The sequence below is a fragment of the Carlito syrichta genome, unplaced genomic scaffold (genome assembly GCF_000164805.1).
Source record: "Carlito syrichta isolate Samal-C Ts95f unplaced genomic scaffold, Tarsius_syrichta-2.0.1 Scaffold310863, whole genome shotgun sequence".
In the NCBI taxonomy this organism is placed as follows: domain Eukaryota; kingdom Metazoa; phylum Chordata; class Mammalia; order Primates; family Tarsiidae; genus Carlito; species Carlito syrichta.
In genome coordinates, this window is record NW_007254959.1 from 1,069,403 (window position 1) to 1,095,557 (window position 26,155).

General features: G+C 38.6%; 1 protein-coding gene across 1 annotated transcript in view; it reads left to right on the plus strand.

Annotated features, from left to right (window-relative positions):
* PAXIP1 (PAX interacting protein 1) overlaps positions 1-26,155 on the plus strand; it is a 64,726-nt gene that overhangs the window by 28,419 nt on the left and 10,152 nt on the right. Inside the window, 10 exon segments of the mRNA XM_008068425.2 lie at positions 6,680-7,397; positions 7,896-7,990; positions 12,288-12,383; positions 13,341-13,478; positions 14,161-14,282; positions 14,704-14,888; positions 16,714-16,757; positions 18,919-18,989; positions 20,515-20,617; positions 22,199-22,367. Coding sequence (XP_008066616.2) covers positions 6,680-7,397; positions 7,896-7,990; positions 12,288-12,383; positions 13,341-13,478; positions 14,161-14,282; positions 14,704-14,888; positions 16,714-16,757; positions 18,919-18,989; positions 20,515-20,617; positions 22,199-22,367 — 1,741 coding nt within the window.

A 26,155-nucleotide genomic window follows, 5' to 3' on the forward strand; every position in this document is an offset into this window, starting at 1 on the left:
TTTTTTTTTTTTGAGTTGGAGTCTCACTCTGTTGCCCAGACTGGAGTGCAGTGGCCGCTCCTGGCCACCGCAGCCTAGACCTGCTGGGCTCCCGCGATCCTTCCGCCTCAGCCTTCCAAGTAGCCGGAACTACAGATGCGCGCTACCACACCCAGCTAATTTTTTGATTTATTGTAGAGAGGAGGTCTTGCCAAGTTGCCCAGACGGGTCTCGAACCCGCGGGCTCAAGCAATCCACTCACCTCAGCCTCCCAAAGGCGCGGGATTACAGGCTGAGCCACCAAGTCCGGCCAAGTAGATAAGACTTCTAATGGTGATAGATGTTTTGATGGAAATAATAAGGATCACATAATAACAGTTGATGGGAAGAAGCCTGTTTTAGATGAAGTGGTTAAGGAGGGCCTTGTGAAGAATGTGACTTAGATCAGGGTTGAATGACAAGGAGGCCATTGAATGGGAAGAACTGAAGGCAGAGTTCCAGGCAAAAGGAACACCAACTACAAAGACCCAAAAGTGGGTGCGAGTTTACAGTGCTCTGAGAAAATTAAGTTAATGAGTCTTGAATTTAGTAAGATAAGTGAGTACTAGGAAGGACTTCAAAGGATCCTTGTTATATAGGGTTTTAGTGATGAGTAGACTTCTTGGAAGGAAGCCACTGGGGAACTTTGAGTGGGGTGAGATGTGATCTACTAGGTGTTGTGAAAAGAATGGATTGTAGAGAGCCAAGAGTGAAGCAGAGAGATCTCTCAAGGGGACTGTGGAGGTAGAACTTGAGAGAGAAGGAAGGAGGGGAGGACCCAGCTTTTTCTGACTTGAGTGAGTGAGGGTAGATGTTGCCATTTCAGAGATAAGGGACATTGGAAGGGCTGCAGGTTTTAATAACATAAGTTTCTTTTCAGATGTGTTGAGTGTGAGGTACTTAATACATCCAAGGGAGGATGTCTGTGGGATATATGTGTATGGCTTTTGTATTAAGGAGTTTAGGCCAGGTGCAGTGGCTCACGCCTGTAGTCCCAGCACTTTGGGAGGCAGAGGTGAAAGGATTACCTGGGCCCAGGGGTTCAAGACCAACCTGGGCAACTTGGTGGGATCTCATCTCTACAATAAATCAGAAAAATTAGCCGGGCGTGGTACCACATACTTGTAGTTCTAGTTACTTGGAAGGCTGAGGCAGAAGGATCGTGTGAGCATGTCACTGCTTGGGCAAGAGTGAGACTCAACTCAAAAAAAGAAAAAGAAAAAAGAGTTTGACTAGAGCTGGAACCAGATGAAATTGAAGCTGTGGAAATGGATGAGGGTGTGTAGGAGGCAGGGCAGAGCATAGAAGGGTTTAGGGCCAACCTCTGAGGAACCCCTGCCTTGAGTCCCATGGATTAGCCTACCTGACAATAAGGCTTGGTCTGGTGGTTCACCTTATTCTAAGCACTTTGATTTCATATTTTTCTTTTCTGAGTAGCAGCTCAAAGTCCCACAAAAATGGTTCCTTAGAAAATAGAAACAATCCAAAGCAGGACCCAGTGTTCCATACATCCACTTCTGTGGAAAGATTTGATGTTTATGAAGTGGGGAAATTTGAATATGGCCTGGGTATGAGGTAGTGTTAAGAATCATTGTTGGCCAGGTGCTGTGGCTCAGCCTATAATCCCAGCACTTTGGGAGGAAGAGGCAAGAGGATTATCTGAGCCTGGGGATTCGAGGCCAGCCTGGGCAATTTGGTGAGACCTCGTCTCTACAATAAATCACAAAAACTAGCCAGGAATGGTGACGTGCATCTCTAGTTCCAGCTACTTAGAAGACTGAGGCGGAAGAATCGCCTGAGCTCAGCAGGTCGAGACTGTGGTGGCCATGAGCATGTCACAGCACTCCAGCCTGGGTGACAAAGAGTGAGACTCCAACTCAAAAAAAAAAAAATCATTGTTAATTTTATTGGATATGATATTAGGGGTGGTTTTAAAAGTTTTTAATGGCGAGAGATGCTTTACTAACATCTTCCCTTCTCCCTTACTTCCTCTTTCCCTCCCCTCTCTCGGCTTAAGCAGTGAATATTACTAGTACATAATTCTTGAGACAAAAGAAGGGACTGACATGGCATGAGGCAAGGTGAGCAGAAAGAGAAAGTAATCAGAGATTTGAGGTTCATAGAAGATTGTGAAATAGTTGATTCAAAGATTGTGAAGACAGTATTGCTGGGCACAGTTAGGACCCAGTTTAGGTTGGTAACCATAGCTTAGAGTATTAAGAAGGAATAAAATGGAATCTAGCCTACATGGAGAGAATGGGATAGGGGATTGAAGTCCAGTGAAGACAGGACTGTTCCAGTAGTAGTGGTTATAATGACAGCCCAAAAGGAAAGGGTTGGGTCCAAGCTTGGCATATGTGAATTAGCAATTTTGGAGGCACAGTAGTTTTGGGTAATAAAAGATGCAGTCCAGTAACTGACAGATCATATCTGCTAAGACACATTTTGTTTGGCCCAAATAATTTTCCTAGGTTTGACTTATTAGTCAGAATCATAAGATTCTCCATACAAATTGGATTTCTGGCTTGAGAGGTGATCTGATAAAATGCTGAGCTGGCGTTCCTGAAGTCCTGAGTGGCGACATCCCTGTGGAACTGAGCCGGACTAAAGGCCTCTTAGTTATGCTTCAGTTCTCATCACTCATGTTACCTGTATGCACCCTGGAGGGGAATGAGTTTGCAACTGTCCATGGGTCTATGGAATGATTGGGAATACAGGGCTGAAGGAACAAGGAGGCCACTGAGATGATACTGAAGGATTGTAAGGCCAGGGCTTGTCCAGATGTATGTCTGAGTGAGCACTAAAGTGGCTAAGTAAAGAGGAGGAGATAAATGCACAGAAAGAGTAGTTCTAGTACCTCCCATTGCTGAGGGTAGTGTCCACCTGACCTCTGCACATCTGTGTGCAGGAAGGTAGGCAAGTGATGAAACCACATATCGAAGTCTCAGCAAGACAGCAGTGAAGTAGCGGCTGGAAGGTAGTACTGGAAAACCAGAGGACGTTGTGACAGATAGGAACTAGAGGACATCAAGATGATAAGCTAGAGGCAAAGAGGATTCTAACATTTTTTACCTCAGAAATGAGAAGAGTGGTACTACCAGGGTGGAAAGCAGCTGGAAGGTGAACTAGTTCTAGCAAGAAGACTGAGACCATCCAGTAAACTTGTCCTGTAAGCAGTTGGAAATGTGGGACATGGACTAAAAAGATCTATCTCATAGGATGGTATGAGAGTTAATCTACAAAGTCTCTGGCAGCTCGAGAAATGTTACCTTGTAACTTTCTTTAGTTCACAAATTATGGAGGGAAATCTTCCATTTAAACTAGGATTTTTTTGTGCTTTCTTTTATTTGCTATATGGAAAACAGTGTTGATAAATTACTGCTGATTAGTTGTTTCTTGTTTGTACTATAGTCTATATTTTTCAAATATAATTGATGTTGGTTTAAATACAAAGTCCCTTAAGTTTGTCTTTGGTTATAGAGGTAAAATAATCCCATTTGAAATGGAAACAAGTGACTACACTAGGGAGTTGGCATATCTCTGCATTTGAAATTGTCCTTAGGAGACAATTTGGTATACAACTTGGTATACTCAGCTTTGTGATCCAGAGCTGGGAAACTGGGAGGGCTCAACCTGTTTATAGTGAGTGAACAGATTTGTTCACTAGTGAGAACAGTTGCAAAGAGATTTTTGTGAGAGTTTTTCAGCAATGCAAGAGAGAAAGAACATCAGGACATTTTACTGCTAGATGTGAAGAAAAGAATTTTTCGAAATGTTAGAAATATGAGACAGATTTAGTTTAAATTAAATTGTGGCAGGGGAGGAGATATAACCAACCCTCAAAATCTATTTAAATTGCAAATTTATAGTGGCTAGAAGCCATGTGGTAATGTGTTATAATGCTTTATATGTTGTGGCATTCAAGAACTCAGTATTAATGCAATTTAAATGAGGATTATGACAGTTGTGGAAAAATTTAAACTTGACATTCATTCAGAATTGTTGTTTGCAGTATATAGCACAATTATGTAATCGAGCAATTAAGATTCTTTTTCTTACATTTTTCAGAACTAACATATGTTTTCAGCAAAAGGCAGATTAAAGAGATGAAATAGTGATATGATGAATGCTGCAGGGTTCTCAGAGACAACTCCTTGGCTAGCCTTGAGGTGCTTCCTCCCCAGCCGGACCTGCACCTCACACCCCTTCCCTGGTCTTCCAAGTGGAGAGGGTTCCAGGCTGATAGCCATCTTCATTCCTAGCCAGAGCTCTCATCCTGAATCTCCATCTGTTCTCCCTTAACTGGCTAGGTCAGCAGTGGAGGGGACCCTTTTTAACTGAAGCCTGTAGTAGAAACAGCTGTAAGTTGCCTCCTGTCCCCTCAAGCCTTCCTCAGCCCTCTAGATCCAGATCACTCGCTGCAGATGGCATACCCTACTGAGTCCTTCTGGCCAGTCTGTGAGAAGTAAGAGTGCTGAGAGGATCAGCTTCTGCTTCCATGCCCCTGTCCTAATATCTATTCCCATGTTTGTGTATGTCCTTCATCCTTTCCAGAGCTCCCTTGGATCTGGGGTTGGTAAGTGCAGAGAGGGAGCAGCATGTGGCAAACAACTAGTTCAGCCCTGTTTGTTTGGCAGGCATTTATTTCCTTATTGGCTATAAAATTTTCATGGGTTGTATGTGTCTGTGGGAGAATAGGTAATGTGCAAAATTTTAAAATTCAAGTGATACCAAAGGGCCTAGAGTGAAAGTTGAGCTCCCTTCCCCTCAAACTCCCGTTTACCATCTCAAGAAGCAGCTGCTGTTACTTAGCAGATTCTTGTATAGGGCTTGTGGCTGAGCTACACGTAGGCAAGCAGGTGTGTTTGTGCCTCCTCATCACATGCTTTCCTGTAGAAATGTTAGCACACCAAATGCTGTTATCTTAAAAATTTGTTTAAAAAACATTTTTCTTCTTAGAACTCAGTTGAGGTTTTTCTGAAGTCTTGGATCTCCTTATTGAGATGTCTTATCTGTAAGGTGATTTCTAAAGACAGATGTGCCCATGCTCTTGAATTTGACTTAATTCAATTCTAAACTCAGTTATTTATCACTAAATCCGAAGCCAGTTACCCTTGCAGATCATATAACCTTTGCATTTTGGAGTCTATTTAAGTAAAAAAGATAGGTGTTAGATTCATGTTTGAGATTTTGGTATAATTCTTGTGTATATTAGAATTGTATTTCTAGAGTTTTGTTTAAATGATAAATATACTTTTTTTTTTTGAGCTGGAGTCTCACTATGTCACCCAGGCTGGAGTGCAGTGGTACACTCACGGCCACTGCAGTCTCAACCTACTGGACTCAGGTTATCCTTCCACCTTAGCCTTCCAAGTAGCTGGAACTACAGGCACACACCCACACTTAGCTAATTTTTGGATTTATTGCAGAGATGAGGTCTTGCTAAGTTGTCCAAGCTAATCTCGAACCCTTGAGCTCAGGCAATCCTCTCATGTCGGCCTCCCAAAGATAAATATACTTTTAATAGGGTTAATTTGTATGGATTGAGTTGTAGTAAAATCTATTTGTCCTAGTTTCCATGACCATAAGAAGTTGGTTTCAAATTTTTGTTACTTGTGCATGTTGAACAAATCTCATTGTGTCTCTTGTTTTAGTAGTGCTGTATAGGATATAACAAAAATAACTTACAATGTGATACTCTGCTTGGTAGGCATCTCTTGGTCACCTTCTCTTCCCTTCCCACCCCTCAGCATGCACAGAACTTTCAGCTTATAGCCTGTCATTGTGAAACAGAACGAACTAGAACAGAAATAGTCTGGTTTGAATGATTTTTCTGTAACTTGAAATATTTTTTGTCTCATCTAAAAAACTCAGAGTAATCTTTGAGGAAGTATAATTTGTTAGCTGAATTGAGGATTTCTTATTTGAAGTTATTTTTATTATTTAAACAACCCAGCTGGTGTCTTGTCTGTCCTTCTATGTAGCATGCCAGTGCACAAATCAGGTTAATAGTGGGGGGAAAGGTTCCTGGAGTCTCAGCATGGGTCCTGCTGCTTTCATCTGGAAGGTGACTCACTGAGAACCTTTCTTTATTGGTCACTGGGCCATAGGCAGGAAGAAATGTAAGTGGCAACCATGGAGAGGTTTGGGGTGAGGCTGAGTGTGACAATCAGGTGCCCCAGATGCCGTCACTACCTGCCGTTCCCCAGAGCATCCCTTGATCTGTGCAGCTGATAGGAGGGAGATGGGCAATAGAGAGATGCTGCAGGCATCACCTGGAACATGGCAGGGAGCACCTAGGCTCAAACTCCAGACGTAAACAGAAGAAAACACTTCCCTGCTCTGTATACTCTGTTCTAAAAAGCATGTTAGCCTTATGTGTCTTCATGTTTGGTAGCTTGAATTCACTGTCTTATTCCATTTTACTTATGTAGTTTCACCTTTTGGTAGTCTCAAAATGCAAATTTTTATTTTACTGGAATCAGTGATACAAAATGAATAGAAAAAGAAAGATGTAGTATTGTTTTTAAAGTTTTCAATCATTTGACACATCTATTTAGTTGAATATTAAACATGTAGGATATATTATTCTTTTGATAAGAGACCACTAGTACATTTCAAAAACTATTGATAATGACTTCACCTAACTTTTGTTTTCTAGATTTTACAGTCCCTTTCAGCACCCACAAAAAATTTAGAACAGCAGGTGAATCACAGCCAGCAGGGACATGCAAATGCCAATGCGGTGCTGTTTAGCCAAGTGAAAGTGACTCCAGAGACACACATGTTACAGCAGCAGCATCAGACCCAGCAGCAGCAGCAGCAGCAGCACCCAGTTTTACATCTTCAGCCCCAGCAAATAATGCAGCTCCAGCAACAGCAACAGATTTCTCAACAACCTTACCCTCAGCAGCAGTCGCATCAGTTTTCACAGCAGCAGCAGCAAGTCCCTCAGCATCAGTTTTCACAGCAACAGCTACAGTTTCCACAGCAACAGTTGCATCCTCAACAGCAGCTTCATCGCCCTCAGCAGCAACTACAGCCGTTTCAGCAGCAGCATGCCCTGCAGCAACAGTTACATCAGCTGCAGCAGCACCAGCTGCAACAGCAGCAGCTGGCACAGCTCCAGCAGCAGCAGCACAACCTGCTCCAGCAGCAGCAGCAGCAGCACATTCAGCAGCAGCAACTCCAGCAGCAGCAACTCCAGCGCATACACCACCAGCAGCAGCAACAGCAGCAGATGCAAAGTCAAACAGCGCAACATTTGAGTCAGACCTCCCAGGCGCCGCAGCACCAGATTCCACCTCAGCAGCCCCTGCAGCAGCAGCAGCAACAGCAGCAGCAGCAGCAGCTTTTTGGACATGATCCAGCAGTGGAGAGTTAGTAATGGGGCTTTTTTTTTCTCTCTTCTAAAAGTCTTGTACTTACATAAATGCTTTGAGAGTATTTGAGTATTTGGGGTAAGGATTCCTATCGACATAATGACCACAAAATGGAGAATGGGGATCTCATACGTAACAAGGAATATCATTATAACGGCATGATTATTCTTTCTTGTATGCTTTGGGACATCATGTACTGAAGTGAATGTTAGTGTTTCATAGAACATCTATGCTGACACAGGGACTAACCCAGAATATGTAATAGCCAGGTATAAATTATGTTAGTTGTAGTTTTTAATGATCACTTAATAAAGATAGTCAAACTAGTATATTTGTAGTGGTATTCCTAATGCACTCAGATTACTGGAAGATACACCATGGTCAAGACAGATTAACCTGATACATTCAGATTAAACCTGGAAAAATGGCACTTTTTAATTTTTGTGCAATCATATTCATAGGGTTTTAATTTTCTCATATATAATTCTATTCTAGTTCCAGAAGAAGGCTTCTTACTGGGATGCGTGTTTGCAATTGCGGATTATCCAGAGCAGATGTCTGATAAACAGCTGCTGGCCACTTGGAAAAGGGTGAGGTTGTGCCTGGAAGAAGTAAAATTTTGTATTTGAAGCTGTTCCTATCTTAACGTAAACTTAACTGTATTCATTTGACTGCATTTGCTGAGATTCATCTACATGTATTCTGAATGTGTTATGGGCATTTTTATTATTAACATTCTCTGTGACCTTGGGCAGATTTTTGAGCTTCAGTTTTCTCAGTGGCTGGGTAAATCTGTTGGATTTTATCATTCTTAAGATTCTTTCAGCTCTGAAATTCTAAGAAGCACTAATTATTTGTATATAATTGGGAATGTGGCATAAGATAAAGATTTTGGTGACTTAGGATAGGGACCATTAACTTGTATGTCTCTTAATTTTTGTTTCTCCAAAGGCAAGTGTTAGAAAATCTTAGAATCTCTAGGTTAGAAGGGACTTCCCAATTGTGAAACTATAGTTCATTGTTTATTATTTTGCATTTGACCTTTTAATAAATGAAAAAGTAGGCTGGGTGCGGTGGCTCGCACCTATAATCCCCACTTTTGGAGGCTGAGGTAAGAGGATTACCGGAGCCCACAGGTTCGAGACCAGCCTGGGCAACTTGGTGAGACCTCATCTCTACAATAAATCAAGAGAAATTAGCCAGGTGTGGTGGCACATACCTGTAGTTCCAGCTACTTGGAAGGCTGAGGCAGAAGAATCGCCTGGGCAACAGAGTAAGACTCCAACTCAAAAAATAAATGAATAAATAAGTAAATAAATGAGAAAAGTAAACACTTCTTTTGCAATGCCATTAATCAAATCTGAATCAAAATTTATTTTTGTAAAAACTAAACTTGAGTATGTCTCAGATACATCTTGAATATGCTTCACTATAAACATGCCTGGTGTTTAGACTCCTGCTATGTGCCAGGCATACCACAGGACCTGGAGAGTATGTGCTGAATAAACAGAAGCTGAGAAAACTATAGAGCAGTAGAAGAAACAGACACTGTCGTGGATAAATGGAAGCAGCAAAATAGAAACTGGTGTAGAAATAGACACAGGCTGTTACGAGAGCCTGAAAAAGGACCTTCACCCATTTGTCGGGGGTGGTGTGTTAAAAGTCTCCTGGCAGATGTGGTTTTTGAACTGAGTCCTAAAAGATAAGTTGGAGAAGAAATTAGGAGGAGGATTTTTCAGATAGAGCACCACAGACAAAGGCGTGCAGTTGCGTACACTGATAAGGAAAGGAGCAAAGGACATGCTCTGGGGATCCATGAGGCATAAGGGGCAAGAGACAAGGCTGGTATGACTTCAACACCTTTTTTATATGACACATTATGGAGTTTGGATATGTCTTCATATAGTCTTTAAAGCATGTAAGGGACAGGCGAAGTGATGAGCTGTGTGTTTCGGATAGTATGATGCTGGATCTTAGGTTGACCAGGGAGATATGTGGTTGACCGGTGCAGAGAGGCGGGTAGCCTTGGTACCCTTTGCCGGGAGCAGTTCTGAGAGTGACAGCAGCAGATATTTAAAAGTCAGAAGTGTCAGAAGTCAGCATTTAGAAACTGTCCTAAGAAGTAGAACTAAACTTAGATATGGAAGATAGTGCACAAAAGTTGGAGATTTTTTTCTTTTAAGTTAAAGGATTAGTCCAAGAAATCCAACATTAAATAAGAGGAGTTTGGGAACAAAGAAATTGAAAATACAGTTATGAAAGAAAATAGCTGAAGGACATGTGTCTCCAGGAATGACAAGAGAGCAATAATAAGGCAACTGAATGTTTAGAACACTTGAGCAGAAACTGTTTTCTATCAGAGAAAGAAAACTTAGTAGAGAGGAAAATGTGGAATGTTCAGGAGTCAGGACTGTTTGAGGCATCTCAGATGCAACATATGAGAGCTAGAAGACAACTGACAGTATCTTCAATATTTTAAGGGAAAATAATTTCTGACCTAGAATAATATATCCAGACTATCAATCATAAGACTGTGGAATAAAGATATATTTAGACTTCTATAGTCAAAAATGTATCTCCCTTCTACTTTTTCTTAGGAAACTACTATACCAGCAAAGAAGATATGGTAGCCAAGAAATGGGGAATCTGGCACAGAGATGGAAAGGGAACTCCTAGGATGGAAGTAAAGGGAAATCTCAATAGATGTGAAAGTAGGTCTAGAGAACCAGACTTGATACTGGAAAATGGAGTTCCTTCCAGGGGGAATGAATAAAAACAGATATTGATAGATTTAGAAGAAATGTATACAGTTGGCCTTTGAACAACCTGGGACTTTTAGGTGTCCATCCCCCATGCATTCAAAAATCTGTATAACTTTTGACTCCCCCAAAACTTAATTACAGATAGTTTGAAGCCTTGCCAATAAACTATCAAGACATTTTATATGTTATATGAGTTATATGTATACTGTATTCTTAAGATAAGCTAGAGAAAAGAACATGTTTGTAAGAAACTCATAAGGAAGAGAAAATATATGTACTGTTCATTAAATGGAAGTAGATCATCGTAAAGTACTTCATCCTCATCATCTTCACATTGACTAGGCTGAGGTGGAAGAAGAAGAGGAGAAGCTGTTTTTACTGTCTCAGAGGTAGCAGAGGCGAAGAAAATACGCATTTAAGGAGACCCATGTTGTTCAAGAGTCAACTGTGCTACAATAGTTTTCTATTTCTGTGTAATAAATTATCCCAGAACTTAGTGACTTAAGGTAATAAACATTCATTATCGCACAGTTTTGTCATGGGTCAGAAATCCTGCAGTGGGTAGAATCCTGAGATTGAGCTGGTTGTGACTCAGGCTATCCTGAGTCAGTTTATCTTAAGTCACATCAGTTATGATGTCGACTGGGGCTGTGTGAGTCACATCCAAGATGACTCCCTCATGTGACTGTGGGCTGGAGGCCTCAGCTCCTCACCTCTTGGGGCTTTTCAGAGGATTGCTTGAGCGTCCTCCCAACACAGTGTGAGTGACTCAAGATAGAGCAGGGAGGAAGCCACAGTGTAATCAGATCTTTCGTTACTGAGTCATGGGAGTCTTGTGGTATCAATTCCACCACCTTCTGTTAGTTAGAAGTGATCTACTAAGTCCAATCCATACTTGAGGCTAGGGAAATGAAGCTCCAACTCTTAGAGGGAAGAGTATAAAATAGTTTGTGGACATATTTTAAAACCATCACATACATATTTCTTTGAGGAGTTTGGGAATAAAATAGTGAAAGGTACATAAAAAACTAAGAAAAAAGCAGGTTGCAGGGGAAGAGTGAAATAAGTCAATTATTACCACCAGGGAATACAGAAGGTTATACTAGAAAGGAATTTAATCTTAGGGTGTCATATTAAACAAGTGGCTGAGCTGCATTGTATTAAATCCCCAAAGACTGATCTCAACAGGAATTGTGATATAGCCAAATTAGGAAGACTTGAGTGTGTATGTGTTGCCGTGTTGAAGGACAGCTTACATTGTAGGAGGTCAGTAAATAATATGTACAACTGGAAAACAAAGAAATAGCAACATGAAACATGTTAGTTAGAATATATTAGTAATTTTCAGAAGAAGCAGCTTGAAGAACTAAATGTGATCGCTTGTGGGAATGGAAAATGGGTAGGATAGAAAAACTGCTGTTTTGTTATATGCCTCATTAAACTATGCTTATGAGTAGATATCATAAAAATAAGCATTGCATTTTAAAAAGTAATTAATGGAACAGTGATTTTTTTTTTTTTTTTTTAGTGTACGGTATTGAATTTTGATAAATGTCTAGTTCCATGTAACCATCATAGGATGCAGAACACTTCCTTTACCCCCCCCCAAAACTGAATCTATTTTAAAAAATAAACATTTGGTATTTATTCCAATTTGCTTCTCTATTCTTTTTGGTGGGGTGGGATGGGGGGGTGAATCTTCCCCCATAGGACTTATTGCAATATCTGAAGATATTTTTAGGGTGGTAGCTACTGGTATGTAGTGGGTAGAAGCCAGGGAAGCTGCCAAACATTCCACAATACAGAGGACACCCCCCACAACACAGAAGTAACTACTCCCAAATGTCAGCAGTGCCTAGGCTGAGAAACCCTGGTTTAAAAGGAGTACATTCTCTTGGTCTTCTCTTTCTCTCTGGAAATTCAGATTATGAGTGTTGGAGTTCGTTTTCATTTTATTGGGCTGGTAGAAAAGTCTGTAAATACACATTCTTTATACCTTGGGGAAATATGTGATATAAGTATGCGATAGATTCTTTTAATTGCTGTCTTATTTGAAATTATAGTTCTGTTCTTTTCTCCTGAGTATCAAAATCGATGACAACTTTGGTTGGATCTTTGTATCTAGATAATCCAGGCACACGGTGGTGCTGTGGACCCCACGTTCACAAGTCGATGCACACACCTTCTCTGTGAGAGTCAAGTCAGTAGTGTGTACGCACAGGTAAGGAAAATAGCCTCGCCTGTCGCTGGAACAAAGTCCATCATTTTTCATATGCAGTCTTAAGATTCTAGTGATTATTATTTCTGGAAAGGACTTTTTCTACCTCTAAAAATAGGAAAGTTGCTTATTAATTTTTATCAACTCTTTATTGGGTTAGGTGTCTTTGAGGACATCATTGTCTCTGAGCAATGGATAAAGCAAGGGAAGTTCCTAGGTAGTATTAAGCGAAGGGTAGATACTTCTTCCAGGCACTACCCCAGCCACAGAGTACACAGTGGATGGAAGCAGGATTTCATATGATTGTATGACTTTGCCCACGAGGGCAGAAAGGGCAAATCCCTCATAGAACTTCTCTAAAACTGCTGAGGCACAAGCTTTCTCCTCGGTATTACTCTTTTTACCTCCTGAAACTTCTTTTTTTTTTCATAAAAATGTTATTTGTGGACAGCTTGATGTTAATGTGTATGTGGCAAATGGCCTTCAAGAAACCTCTCTTAAAGAGGATAGCCATTTACTGGATCTTCTTTTCTACTAAAAATGTAGAAATCTCTTTTAGGTGGATGGTTATATTTTTTAATACCTTGCCTTGTATCGGGCCTTCTGTGTTCTTACAGGAGATTTTGATTTTTGTTGATCATGAATGTTACCTCATTCATGATTAAAGTTATTTTTAAGGCTGTTAAGTAACATGTTACTTTTGTCCCATATTGCAGGCTCTTTCTAACAGATAGATGTAACATTTTCAGATTGTACTAAAAGTAGCCAACTACACTTTTATAGTTTGTTACTGTAGCAAATTGCATTCTAAATGTCATGAAATTCTTTTTTTGGGAGGCACACTTTTATTTATGGGGTTTCCAATAATGATGGCATTGTAGTCATACATCTTTACAAGTTTGTGTTTAATCTTGTAGCAAAAAAACAAAAATAACAAGCCTTTAATTTTATGTTTGATAGGCGATAAGAGAAAGAAAGAGATGTGTCACTGCACACTGGCTAAATACAGTCTTGAAGAAGAAGAAAATGGTCCCACCTCATCGAGCCCTTCATTTTCCAGTGGCGTTCCCACCAGGAGGAAAGCCATGTTCACAGCATGTAGGCAGAATCCTTTTCTTTCTTTAGGGATTCTTTTTCCTTAGCAAATAATCTTATACTAACTTACCTAAAGCTCCCCCATTGTCTTCTGAGTCAGTGCTTTGCTGTGTACTTGGGCCCTGTTTATAAGTGCCTGCTCATAAGAAATACTTTATTTTCCTTCAGTCCCCTATAACAATCACAGTTTTCTGAACATAGTAGATGTTTAATGGATTCTCCAGTGTTTGACACCATTGAAAATCCAAAAATAATCAGGTGTCTTGCATCAAAGGCAACCACTGCTGGGGAAAACTTCATCAAAGAAAAAAAAATTGTGGGTTCTCCCACTCAAGTGATCTCAGAATTGAGATCAGTAAGAAGAAAAAATTGACTCATATTTATATGCTTTATAAAATAACTGTTAAACTTACTTGAGTAATGGCATATTAACACAAAAAAAGATTTTTCTATATTTGGCATCTCCTGTTTATTCTTTTTATTTCTCCCTGTGAGGGCTATGTGTAGCATTTTTACTGTTAGTAAGATTCTGTTCTTGACATTTTAAGGAATGATTTTACCAATGTATCCCATAATGCCAAAAAATAAAGAAAAATATATTTATCAACTAAAAAGTAGAAGTAGTAGTACTTGGACTTAGATTTTGGGGTTTTTTTTTTAACCTTTTTGCTCTTTTTTTCTTTAGATTATTTCTGTAACGGGATTTGTTGATAATGACAGAGATGACTTAAAGTTAATGGCTTATTTGGCAGGTGCCAAATATACAGGTTATCTATGCCGCAGCAACACAGTCCTCATCTGTAAAGAGTAAGCAGGTTTTTGAAACCATTTTTCATCTAAATTTGCATACAATATAGTGATTATTTCAATAATTCTGCATTTTGTAGTATGTAATATTAATAGTTTTGGGGTAGAAATTTGTGGGAATCAGACTGTTAAATAAAGAATGCCAATGATTTATTCATGGTAATGTTAGAAATACCTATAAAATATTTGAATTAATGAAATTAGGTAACAGGCATTAGATAAAAGTACTAAGCATTCTTGTAATCTAGTGTGAGCTGTGAAATATACATGTAATTATCAGCCAGGGATCACCATCAGCTTTGCTTTCCACTTCTATTAATTATGAGAAATTTTTTTATTGGCTTTTGTTGAAAATAAATACAAATTTGGACAGACAACTCTAATATTTAATAAATGTGTTTTTCTTCTAAAAAAAAAAAAGACCAACTGGTTTAAAGTATGAAAAAGCCAAAGAGTGGAGGATACCTTGTGTAAATGCTCAGTGGCTTGGTGATATTCTTCTGGGAAACTTCGAGGCATTGAGGCAGATTCAGTATAGTCGCTATTCAACATTCAGTCTACAGGATCCATTTACCCCTACTCAGCATTTAGTTATGAATCTTCTAGGTAAGTGAAATTTTATGTACTATAAATTTTATTTAAATAAAGTTATTAGAAATGTTTCCACCACCTTTTTATTTATACTAACTACCATGCTTGACTTTAGCTTTTTAATCAATTCTGTATTTATTTCCTATTTCCTTTCCACACTCTTTTTTTCTCCTCACTTTGCCCAGGATTGTTGTTGTTTTGGTATTTTTGTTTGCTTCTGTTAGACTCTTAGAGATGGACGAGCACTCAGAAGCCTTTTTATAGTCTTGTCTCTTGAGCCAGTTATCCTTTGTCAAAAATGCCTTCTGCCCTACGGAACATTTTCCACTTTCCTAGAATTGATGTCTGTCTTATTTGTCACTGTCATGCTTTAACTGACTTGGTGTTAAATCTTGGATGTCTTGCCTCCTCTCTGATAGGCAGGAGGTTGTGTGCCTTTTTGGGCACAACTCCTTGAGGGGAGTACTGTCCCCATTGTAGATATCACAACACTGAATTTTAATTCTGCATTTACAGAATTGAACATTATTCAAAAAAAGGTCATTTTAACTTTGCTTTTACATTCTCTCTTACAGAAGCCCATTCTGGTCTTGGATGGCTTTAATCATGAAAAAGCTCTTCATTTTGAGTCATCCTCTGCATCCCTTTAATATACCTGTTGGTTTGACTTCAGCTCTGAAAGTATTGTAGAGATGACTATTCCTTCTTGCATAGACACCAGTCTCTAAATTTCTAAGGATGGCCCCATGTCCACTGTCCCCCACAATGTAGGCATGCGGGTCCCTTCAATCAGCATCTGTGTAGTGTGGTCCTTCCTATCAGCCACCTCATCATAAATGGCATATCGCAGGCCAGGCTGATACCCAGAACTAGACACAGGACTCTAGAACTGTCTAACCAGATAGCCCACAGTGGGAGAGTGAATACGATGGATCGAGACACAGTGTTTGCTTTGTTGTTTGCTGCTAGTTTGCTGCTAGTTTTCTTAGTGCTACTTCATATAGATTATATGCGTACACTGTAGCATCACAAGTGTCCTTATGAGTCCCTTTCCATGCCTCCCTCACCTCATACCGAGAAGCTTTTTTTTTTTTCCGAGTTGGAGTCTCACTGTCACCCAGACCGGAGTGCAGTGGCCACTCCCGGCCACTGCAGCCTCAACCTGCTGGGATCCGGCAATCCTTCCGCCTCAGTCTTCCAAGTAGCTGGAACTATAGGTGTGCACTACCACGCCCGGCTAATTTTTTATTTATTGTAGAGCTGAGGTCTCGCCAAGTTGCTCAGGCGGGTCTCGAACCCACGGACTCAGGCAATCCACTCACCTCAGCCTCCCGAAGTGCTAGGATTACAGACTGAGCCACAGAGCCCGACTCTGAAAATCTTTTTTAAAAAATTACGTATAGGCTGATCTTGGTGGCTCAGCTTATGATCCTCATACTTTGGGAGGCCGAGGTAAGTGGATTGCCTGAGCCTGCAGGTTTGAGACCAGCCTGGGCAACTTGGCGAGACCTCGTCTCTACAGTAAATTAAAAAATTAGCTAGGCATGGTAGCACACTCCTGTAGTTCCGGCTACTTGGAAGGCTGAGGCGGAAGGATCGCCAGAGCCCAGCAGGTCAACGTTGGGGTGACCATGGGTGTGCCACTGCACTCCAGCCTGGCTGACAGAGTGAAACTCCAAGTCAGAAAAAAATTGCATATAGTACTTTCATTTATCTTTATTAAGTGTTGTCAGCTGACCCACTTCTGTGTCTGTGGTGACCAGTCCCAGAGAAGGCTTTCACAAAAAGGCTTTTCTATTTAAACAATGTGTCATTAAAAGTAACATATTTCTTTCTTTAGATGCTTGGAGAGTTCCATTAAAAGTATCAGCAGACTTGTTAATGGTATGTCAAATTAATAACCTTACTTTGGATAATGTGTTATTAAAATGCAATATGGGTATATTTGTAAAATAAAAATTAATTTATAAATTTGTCAACATTGATTACAAATGAAGGCTGTATCTTCTTACTTTTTATAAAATGTTTAGTATATCCTGGATCTGTTTATTCTCTTCATTGTTGATGATATGATAATCAATTATTCACATATATACAAGGAAGGGGCATTAAGTGAGCCTTTAAGCAGGGGACTGTCTATGTTCTCATTTGTCAAGTATGATGAGTAAAACATCATTTACTTTTTCTGCTTTCTGTTTTACAATAATATTTACTAAGTTACAGACAGGACCATTTCAGTAATTTTTCACTTTGGGCTTTCTCTACTATTGTTACTTGTCATTGTTTGCATATCAGCACTGTGAGAATAGCAGTGTTTTTACTATTGGTCAGTAGTAGTTTAATTTAAAGGTCTAGATTTCTGTTCATGTTATTAAATATATTAACCTGTATTTTTTAAAAATTGACTTCATGTTGTGTGCCCACCGATTTTTTAAAATCACATTTCTCTCATCTACAGAGGTAACTTAGGGTTTGTACCCCTTGAATAACTAGTTGGGGAGAATATTCTCATCAGGATTACCAACTAACATCTAAACCTGTGTTCTGATTATTGATCTGACTTACTCATTTTCCAAATCTAATCTGGAAGCTGCTTATGATCATCCCTAGTCTTTCAGGAAGCATATATATATATATTTCGACCAATGTCTTATTTTCTTAATGCTAATGATAATGTGATCTCTATGTATTTTTTTTCCCCTGGCTTAAACTAGTAATTATGATTTTAATAAGACATGACCAGCTCTAACACATCAGCAAGAAGCAGATGTTCTCCCAGTTTATTCAGACAAAAGAAATTTTATGGTGACTTTTAAGATCAAGCTGAGGAAGTGGTCGTCAGAGTCTCCCTCCCAAACCACATGACTTATATTCTTAAATTGTGAGGGGCTCCAGATGTCGTTTTTTGTTTGTTTGTTTGTTTGTTTTTTGGTTTAGTGTCAGTATTAAAAGATAAAAATCTTAGAGACAAGAAAGTTACTTTCTCTGTCCCACTATATATTTCTTTTCTTGCTACCAATGAGTGGTAATTTGGAGACAGACTTAAGTGTGATCTTTGGAAATAGAGGATTGAGGGATTGTTTCCCTATAAAGGTGGTAATAAGAAAAAGTATAAATCTTCCTGCAAATTATTGTAAAGCCTGATTCTCTATGCCTGACAGAGCTAATAGATTTCAAATGCTTTCTATAGGCATGTTTATATCTATTTTTGGTTGTCTAGGTATAGCAGCAATATTTAGAAAATAGCAGCAATATTTAGAAAACAAGTAGTAGTTAAGGTAGATTAATAAGATTGAGGGGTAGTTGCTTCAAATAATATAACATGAACAAATAACATCTCTTTTTGAAAGAACCTCTGAGTTTAAAATATGAAGGAGTGAACAAGAAATAGATGCAGAATTAAGATGCTCACTGGTGGGAACCCCACAAGGGAATCCACCATCTTAATTCTCTCTCCTTGCTTGGCATGGCTCCTGCTCTAGGCTCAGGGACTTCAGCTGATTTCTGGAACATGACGTGGACATGTTCCAGAGACATAGCTTAGGTTTTAGCACCTTGTCTACTCTTAATAGCACTATTGATATGATTGTCATATAACCTCTTTTGTGAAACCTCATAGGTGAAATTTGTTTTAGGAATAGTTTTTTGGAGGGGGGATGCAATTGCAGTGATTACATGTTTTCTACACTCTATGTTGGGACACAGGAAAAATATTTGAAATGGAAACTGTTCTGAGAAGTTCAAGATTGAAAACTGCATGTATGTACTGTTGAAGAAAGAAAGGGACAAAGATATTTTAAAGCATTGAGATGATTTAGTAAATAAAGAGGTACAGCAAAAAATGATTAAGAGGTTCTCTCTGAAATATTAGCTACCTCTGGCTTGCATTGTCCTAGTTTCCTTTCAGGGCGAGTATTATGTGGTAAAGAGCATGATTCTTGTATGTGATTAAGCAGTTTGATTATTTGACACATAAATCTCTTGGAAGCTACTGTATTGCTTGAGAGATTGATTTTGATTAAAGTAGATAATGTTTTAATTACAGGGTGTAAGACTACCTCCCAAACTGAAACAAAATGAAGTAACTAATGTCCAGCCTTCTTCTAAAAGAGCCAGGTATGAATAATAACCTTACTTTTTTTTAAATGGTGGTCATCTTTCACAGAACTGAAAATTGTTGACAATTGGGGGAAGTTTCTCAAAATTTTTGCAGTAAATAAGATTTGGAAGAATTTGCTTTTTGCTTCACAACTATATTGTGATACGTCTCATTGCTAAAGATAGATGGTGAATAATGACATAGAACAGTATACTTTTTATTTTTTAAAAAATGAAATCTTTTTCTTTAAGCAACACATTACCAGAACTCTCCTACGTAAACAAAAGCTGCTGGAATGGGGTAGAAGGTCTAGAACCCAGCTTTGAGGTGCATCACAGAGCACCAGGCCTCCAGGGCCCTACTGAAGAACATGTTCAAGGTGCCAAGAGTGGGCTCATCTTAGGTGTGCTCCTTGGATCTGCTAGTTCTCAATGAGGATAAAGCAGCCTTAGCCATAGTGGAAAAGAGGATCAGATCCCTTTGGAATGGCATGTGCACTGCACACACATGTTGAGTTTTAGCTTGGGATGTACAGATTTAGATGCATACTGTTTTAGAGTCATCTGGGAAAGACTTGGTTGGCCAATACTAGTCAACAATGAAGTCCTGTCAGTCGTTTAATTAGTAAGGAATAAAAATGCAGTAGCAAACTAAGAGAGCTTTCTTCACTATTCTTGATTCTAGAGAACTCTTTTATTTCCTAACTGTACGCCGTGAAATATAGCTGCTTGAATTGTCTTTTGCAGTTACCAGTTTTCTCATCTTTTCTTTCCTTGCCATCACTTTTCTTCCTTCCCTTCCCCATATCCAGATCACAAACTGATCTGTTGACTTGTGTAGTAAAATGTTAATATATTGCTACAAATAAATTTTAAAGTAACTTTGTCTTGGACTGTCTCATCTAAATATAAGCTGAAAAAAGTGATTTGAAAAAACTTAACAGGAAATGTAAAAGACCAAAAGGTTTAATTTAAAATGTGTGATTGAGTGAAACAGCTTGTTTTATACCTTCTGGTAAAAGACAGAAGGCTAGAATTAAAATGAGACTGGAAGCTCTAGGCTCATTCCTTCTTGGCTGACTTGTGTTGATGGTAAATGTACAAACAAGGAGTGGTCTAAGTCACACAAGGTTATTTTTGAAACTCTATTTAAAAAATGAAGAGTGGACATTATAGTGGTTAAGCTAACAAAATCAGCAAAATTAAAAAGCAACTTTAATACTTACTTCCTTTTTAGAGCCAATTAAAAAAATTAATCGGGAAGGGATTGATGAGGAATAGAGTGCTGATCTTAACTACAGGTAAATTGGATGCCTTGGAGGTTTCAGATGTAGTCTTTTTTGAGGGATAACTTTGCAGAAATGGTGGGAAAGAAAGGACAGGTAGCTCATTACATCTTTCCTTTAAGAATAAAAACCACACACAAGCTCCAAGGTACTATTAAAGCTTGTTAAACTATTTGAAATCCTTTGTTTTCTAAAGAAAATGTTCACTTTAAGTAGATAATGAAGTCATCACTATTTTGTATGTATTTATTTCACAGAATTGAAGACATACCACCTCCCACTAAAAAGCTAACACCAGAATTGACCCCTTTTGTGCTTTTCACTGGATTCGAGCCTGTCCAAGTTCAACAATATATTAAGGTGAAATTTCATTCTACAATGTACAAGGATTTTTAGCAGTATTCCTTTCTATATATATTTATTTCAGGCCAGTTTATTAAACTTACATTTAGTAAACTCAGGAATATTTTGTTACAGCAGTCTTTATAGTGTATATTTTTGAAGTATTGGTAGTAGTCTTTAAAGTAGTAAATAATCATTAAATGTTTAATGACTGCCTTCCCTGTGCTTTTATTTCATACTTAGATATTTGCTGTCTTTTTTTTTTTTTTTTCTTTTTTGAGTAGGAATCTCACTCTGTCACCCAGGATGGAGTGCAGAGTCATGCTCATGGCCACTACAGCCTCAACCTGCTGGGCTCAGGTGATCCTTCCTCCTCAGCCTTCCAGTTAGCTGGAATGACAGGCGCATGCCACCATGCCCAGCTAATTTACTTTCTTTTTAATATAGGCCAAGAACCATTTTTTAGTCGTGTGAACATTCGCAAGGCTACCCTAATGTCATTTTCATAAAGACATCTAGCAGAAAAGAAGACTGAGCCTCAGCCAGGCTCGGTGGCTCAGCCTGTAATCCCAGCGCTTTGGGAGGCTGAGGTGAGTGGATTGCCTGAGCCCGCGGGTTCGAGACCCACCTGGGCAACTTGGTGAGACCTCATCTCTACAATAAATCAAAAATTAGCCAGGTGTAATAGCGCGTGCCTGTAGTTCCAGCTACTTGGAAGGCTGAGGCGGAAGGATTGCCAGAGCCCAGCAGGTCGAGGCTTCAGTGGCTGGGAGTGTGCCACTGAACTCCAGTCTGGGCGACAGAGTGAGACTCCAACTCAAAAAAAAAAAAAAAGAAGACTGAGCCTCTTCACGTTCTCTGACTGAAACATTGTCTACCCAAGATTAGTTGTCCTGGATAGAGTGAGGCCAATAGGGGGTTTATATATTGGTATAGATAATAAATGGGAACTGATTTGAAATATACTTTCTGAGATAACAGCCCAACGCATGATAGGATGTTGTTTTTTGGTTTTTGGGTTTTTTTTTGTTTTTGGTGGGGAAGGGTAGTTAAGAGTGTAAGTTGCTATATCATGTGAGATTTATACATTTTGCTCCTAATTTGTTTTTTAAGGAAAATAAACAATTACAAATACTATTTTTATAAATTTGGTGCAGTTTAATTTTTCTGCCTTTAAAATATGAGTATAGTTATTAAGAGGTCTCTTTATATATATATTCATGTCATATTCATGTTAATATGCTCATTAATACCAGTTTTAGCTTAGAAAGTCTGGGCATGTTTACTCTTTACTGTGAAGTGAAATGTGTCATTCTCATGTCCTTTTATTTATTTATAGAGGTGTGTTATTGGTGTTTGCTGGATAATTTATATTTTGATCTTGATTTGTGGAAATGATTACAGAAACAGTAAATTCTGCTTTTTATTTTTCTTCTGTAGTTTTATGGGGTTTGGTCTACCTGTCATACTGTTTTCTGTGGCTGAGAAGTACATTCAAAACCTTATCTTCAGAGAGGTATTCCTCTGTGTTCCTCTCTGTTGATTTGGCTGTAAAGAGGCCTAACTTTTTCATTTCCCACCTGTGTTTGTGACCTTTAGAAGCTCTACATTCTTGGCGGAGAGGTTGCAGAGTCTGCACAGAAATGCACACACCTCATTGCCAGCAAAGTCACACGCACTGTGAAGTTCCTAACGGCAATTTCTGTAGTAAAGCACATAGTAACACCAGATTGGCTGGAAGAATGCTTCAAGTGTCAGAAATTTATTGGTAAGTAGCAGCATCAGTAACTTTGTTTTTAATGCCAAATAAACTTTCATTTTTTTTGGTATTTATCTCCCTTTTCATCCCAACAAATACTTGTTAATTTTTAAATGGTTTAATCGCTATTTATTAAAATGTATAAATTTATTTCATACCCCAGTGATTGCTTAGGTTGAAATATTTGCTTTTTACCATGAAATATAAAGGTTTTGGTAATTTGTACAATATTGGGGGAAAAATAGTCTCTGTACCCCTCTTTATTAGTGTATTTTGTTAAGAAATCTAGCTGTAAAATGAGAGTCTCACAATGCAGGAAAGTATTTCTTTATTTGGAAAGAGCAAATATACACAAACGTTCTGGTATAGTTTAAATATCAGTTTATATAGGAGGAAAAAACATCTGCCTCCTTTGGTCTATCTTCTGTCATTCAGAGCACCAAAAGAGAATTCTTCTTACTAGCAGTCATATTTAGAGATGATATATAAAAGATAGTTTTTTTCTTAGATTGATAAATATACCTAAATGTTCTTAGAACCTTGGTAAGTATTAAATGCTTACGAATTCTAAATGATTTTTTTTTCTCTATCTAAGCTATATAGCAAAGGCAACTATGCACCTTTATTGTTCTGTGTAGCAGTGGCATCACCCTTTATCTGCAGGACTGGTGTCCTTGATCCATCCTATATCTCCATGGTTGATGTCCCCAGTGTACCTTTTATATTCAGGGTTGGTGTCCTCAGTGCATCCTTCATCTCCATGGTTGGTTGTCCCCTGTGTGTCCTTTATTTGCTGAGTTGATGTCCTTGGTTTATCCTTTACCTGTAGGGTTGGCATGCCTTTATCTGCAGGGTTGTGTCCCTGGTCCACTTTTCATCTCCTGGGTTGGTGTCAACAGTGTATCCTTTATCTACTGGGTTGGTGTCCTGGTTCATCTCTCATCTAGAGTGGTGTTCCCAGCGTATCCTTTGTCTCTGGGGTTGGTGTCTCTGGTCTGTCCTTTATCTGCTGGGTTGGTGTCCCCAGTGTGTCCTTCATCTCCAGGGTTGGTGTCCCCAGTTCGTCTCCTAGGCCAGGCATCTCTAACCTTCCTCAGTTCTCACCTGACCCCTAGTCTGGGTTGAGCAGGTGTAGAGGCACCTACTCCTGGACGCAAGCTTCACCGAGCTCTCAAGTTTTGTTTCTCATTTGCTCTTTATACCCGAACCACACTGGCACCAAAACTGTACTCTGGGGCTTCCCTGTATGTAGCAGTAGTATTGATTACCAACCTCTCATTGAGATCATCCACATTTTGTGTTTCTCTGTCAGTGGTTTGACTTGTATTGATGTGTTCTCACACTTTCTCACCTATGCTCCCTTTGCTCCCCACCCTTTAAGCAGAATGATGCAGATGCTAAAGGATGAAAGCAAGGTATGTGGCCGTGGGGCATACAAGCTCTGCAGGGACACAGATGGTTGGCACCACACTCTTCTGGCTAACCTGTCCTTATTTATCACTGAATGGACACGAACCAGTCTTGTTAAATTAAAATATTTTAGATCTGTGTCATTTCTTGGGCTGCTGGTGCTTAAACATAATTCATGTTTGTGTGCATAAATTAAAACAGTAGATATAAGTTCAAATAGCCTAATTTTACAGTTGAGAAGTTAAGATCCAGAAAAATAAGGATATTTAAGATTGCCAGGCTTAGTGGCTCATGCCTGTAATCCCAGCACTTTGGGAGGCCTAGGCAAGGGGGAATTGCCTGAGCCCAGGGGTTTGAGACCAGCCTGGGCAACTTGGTGAGAGCTCACCTCTACAATTAATAAATTAAAAAAAAATTGGTCAGGCATGGTGGCGTGTGCCTGTGATTCCAGATACTTGGAAGGTTGAGGTGGAAGAACTGCCTGAGCCTAGCAAGTCAGGCTGTGGTGGTTGTGAACGAGCCACTGTACTCCAGCCTGTGTGACAGTGTGAGACTCGACTCAAAAAAAAGATTGCTGTCTACAGCATAACTAGAACCAAACTTAAACTTCAGTCTAAGGCAATAAAATAATAAAACATAGGAAAGAATAAATCATTTATATGAAGAAAAAACTATATCGTCAACCATAGTATTCAGGCAATACTTGTTATTCGCAGTACTTATGTTCTATATAGGAGTTAATTTCCTTCACCATTTTAAAGATTTTCAAAAAAAGCATTATGTAGAAGCATATTGATCCACGTGATCCACACTGCTCATAGTTGTGATATAATTTATAGAGTCATTTCAGGCTTTTTGATATAATATTTTCTCCATGTAATGTTCTTGTGGTAGATTTCATTCATGTATGATTCCAAGTGCTGAGAATTGTAACAGTCCTTTTGTCCTTACACTCAAGAAGCGTAAGATTATTTTTCCTATATGCTACTGTTTTTTTTTGTTTGTTGTTGTTGTTAAAAACCTTGACTTTTTGATTTGTGCTGGTATTCCTTTTTGATTGACTTTGTACCAGTAAGATGACATTTTATCTTTAGTGGCTCTTTTTCTAGGACAATACTAGTATAATATCTGTTAGTAAACGTGTGGTATCCTGCTGCATTGGGAACTTTTTCCAATAACTTTTTATATAAATGTAATATATAAAAATTACAGGAAAATTAGGTCAAATGATGTTTTCAGATGTAATGTTGCCATAGTAGGGAACTACCGAAAAAAGATACCGTTTTTGAATTAGTTAGCACATAAACACGTATACCCCATTTGGTTGGCTTATTTAGAGTTTATATTATAAGTGATATTTGCCCTTTAAATTGAACAACAAATTTGTCAACATAAATTAGCTGATCTGGTATGAACTACTATGAAACTTTTGAATTGATATATTTCAAATAATTAATGGCCTTTTAAATACAAGTTCTGATCTCATCACTCGATGTAGGTGTTTTCAAATGAAGTTTCCAGAATATTTGCATAAACTTTTCCCTATGGAATATTTCCAAAAGGAAGAGTATTTTTTTGTTGAAAGCAGTTGGTCAGTACTCTTGCAAATTTGGTACTTGAATTAGTCCCGTTTTTTAGGATAACTGCAAGAAAAGCTGAAAATTCCTATTGGTCAACATCATGCCACTTAAGCCAAATCAATTTGTGTGGTAGCTGTTTTTTCTTATTTTTTTATCCATGTAATGATTTATTACACTATCCCCCAATTCATTTATAAAATACAGAGGAAAATAGTCAATCGGTTTTCTTGTATTACTTGCTATTTGTGGTCCTGTCATTTGAGGATGTATAACAAAATTTATTCTCACTGGAGGATCATCTTTTTCTGTAACATTTTTCCCTCCCATTCTTCACTTGACGATATGTTGTCTTCTACTTTTTCAAAACTACTAACATTTTCATCACTCTTACTTTTTTTACATTTGCCTTTTTTCTTCTTGGTGGGATGATATTGCTATCGCTACCATCATTTTCTTCCACATCAGTGTTTATTTTTCCTAGAATATTAACACTAAAATATATTTGTTTAAAAGTCTAAATCTAACTCACCTTCATTGCTCTTATAACTCTCACTTTGTCTTTTCATTTTGCCATTGTTCTGCAAACTAAATAAATGCAAAAAAATTTTCTAAATGTAAATTATGAAATCATGAAATGAAATTTATTAAATTTTCTAATTTTACTTTTCTGACTTAGTACAGATAGATATCTGTGGATATCTGTGGATCTATGCTGCTCAGTACTTCAATATGATCTGCCTTCAACTTTGAAAGTCTTTCTTTTACGGCTACAGTAACTTTCTTTTTTTCTTTTTTTTTTTTTTTGAG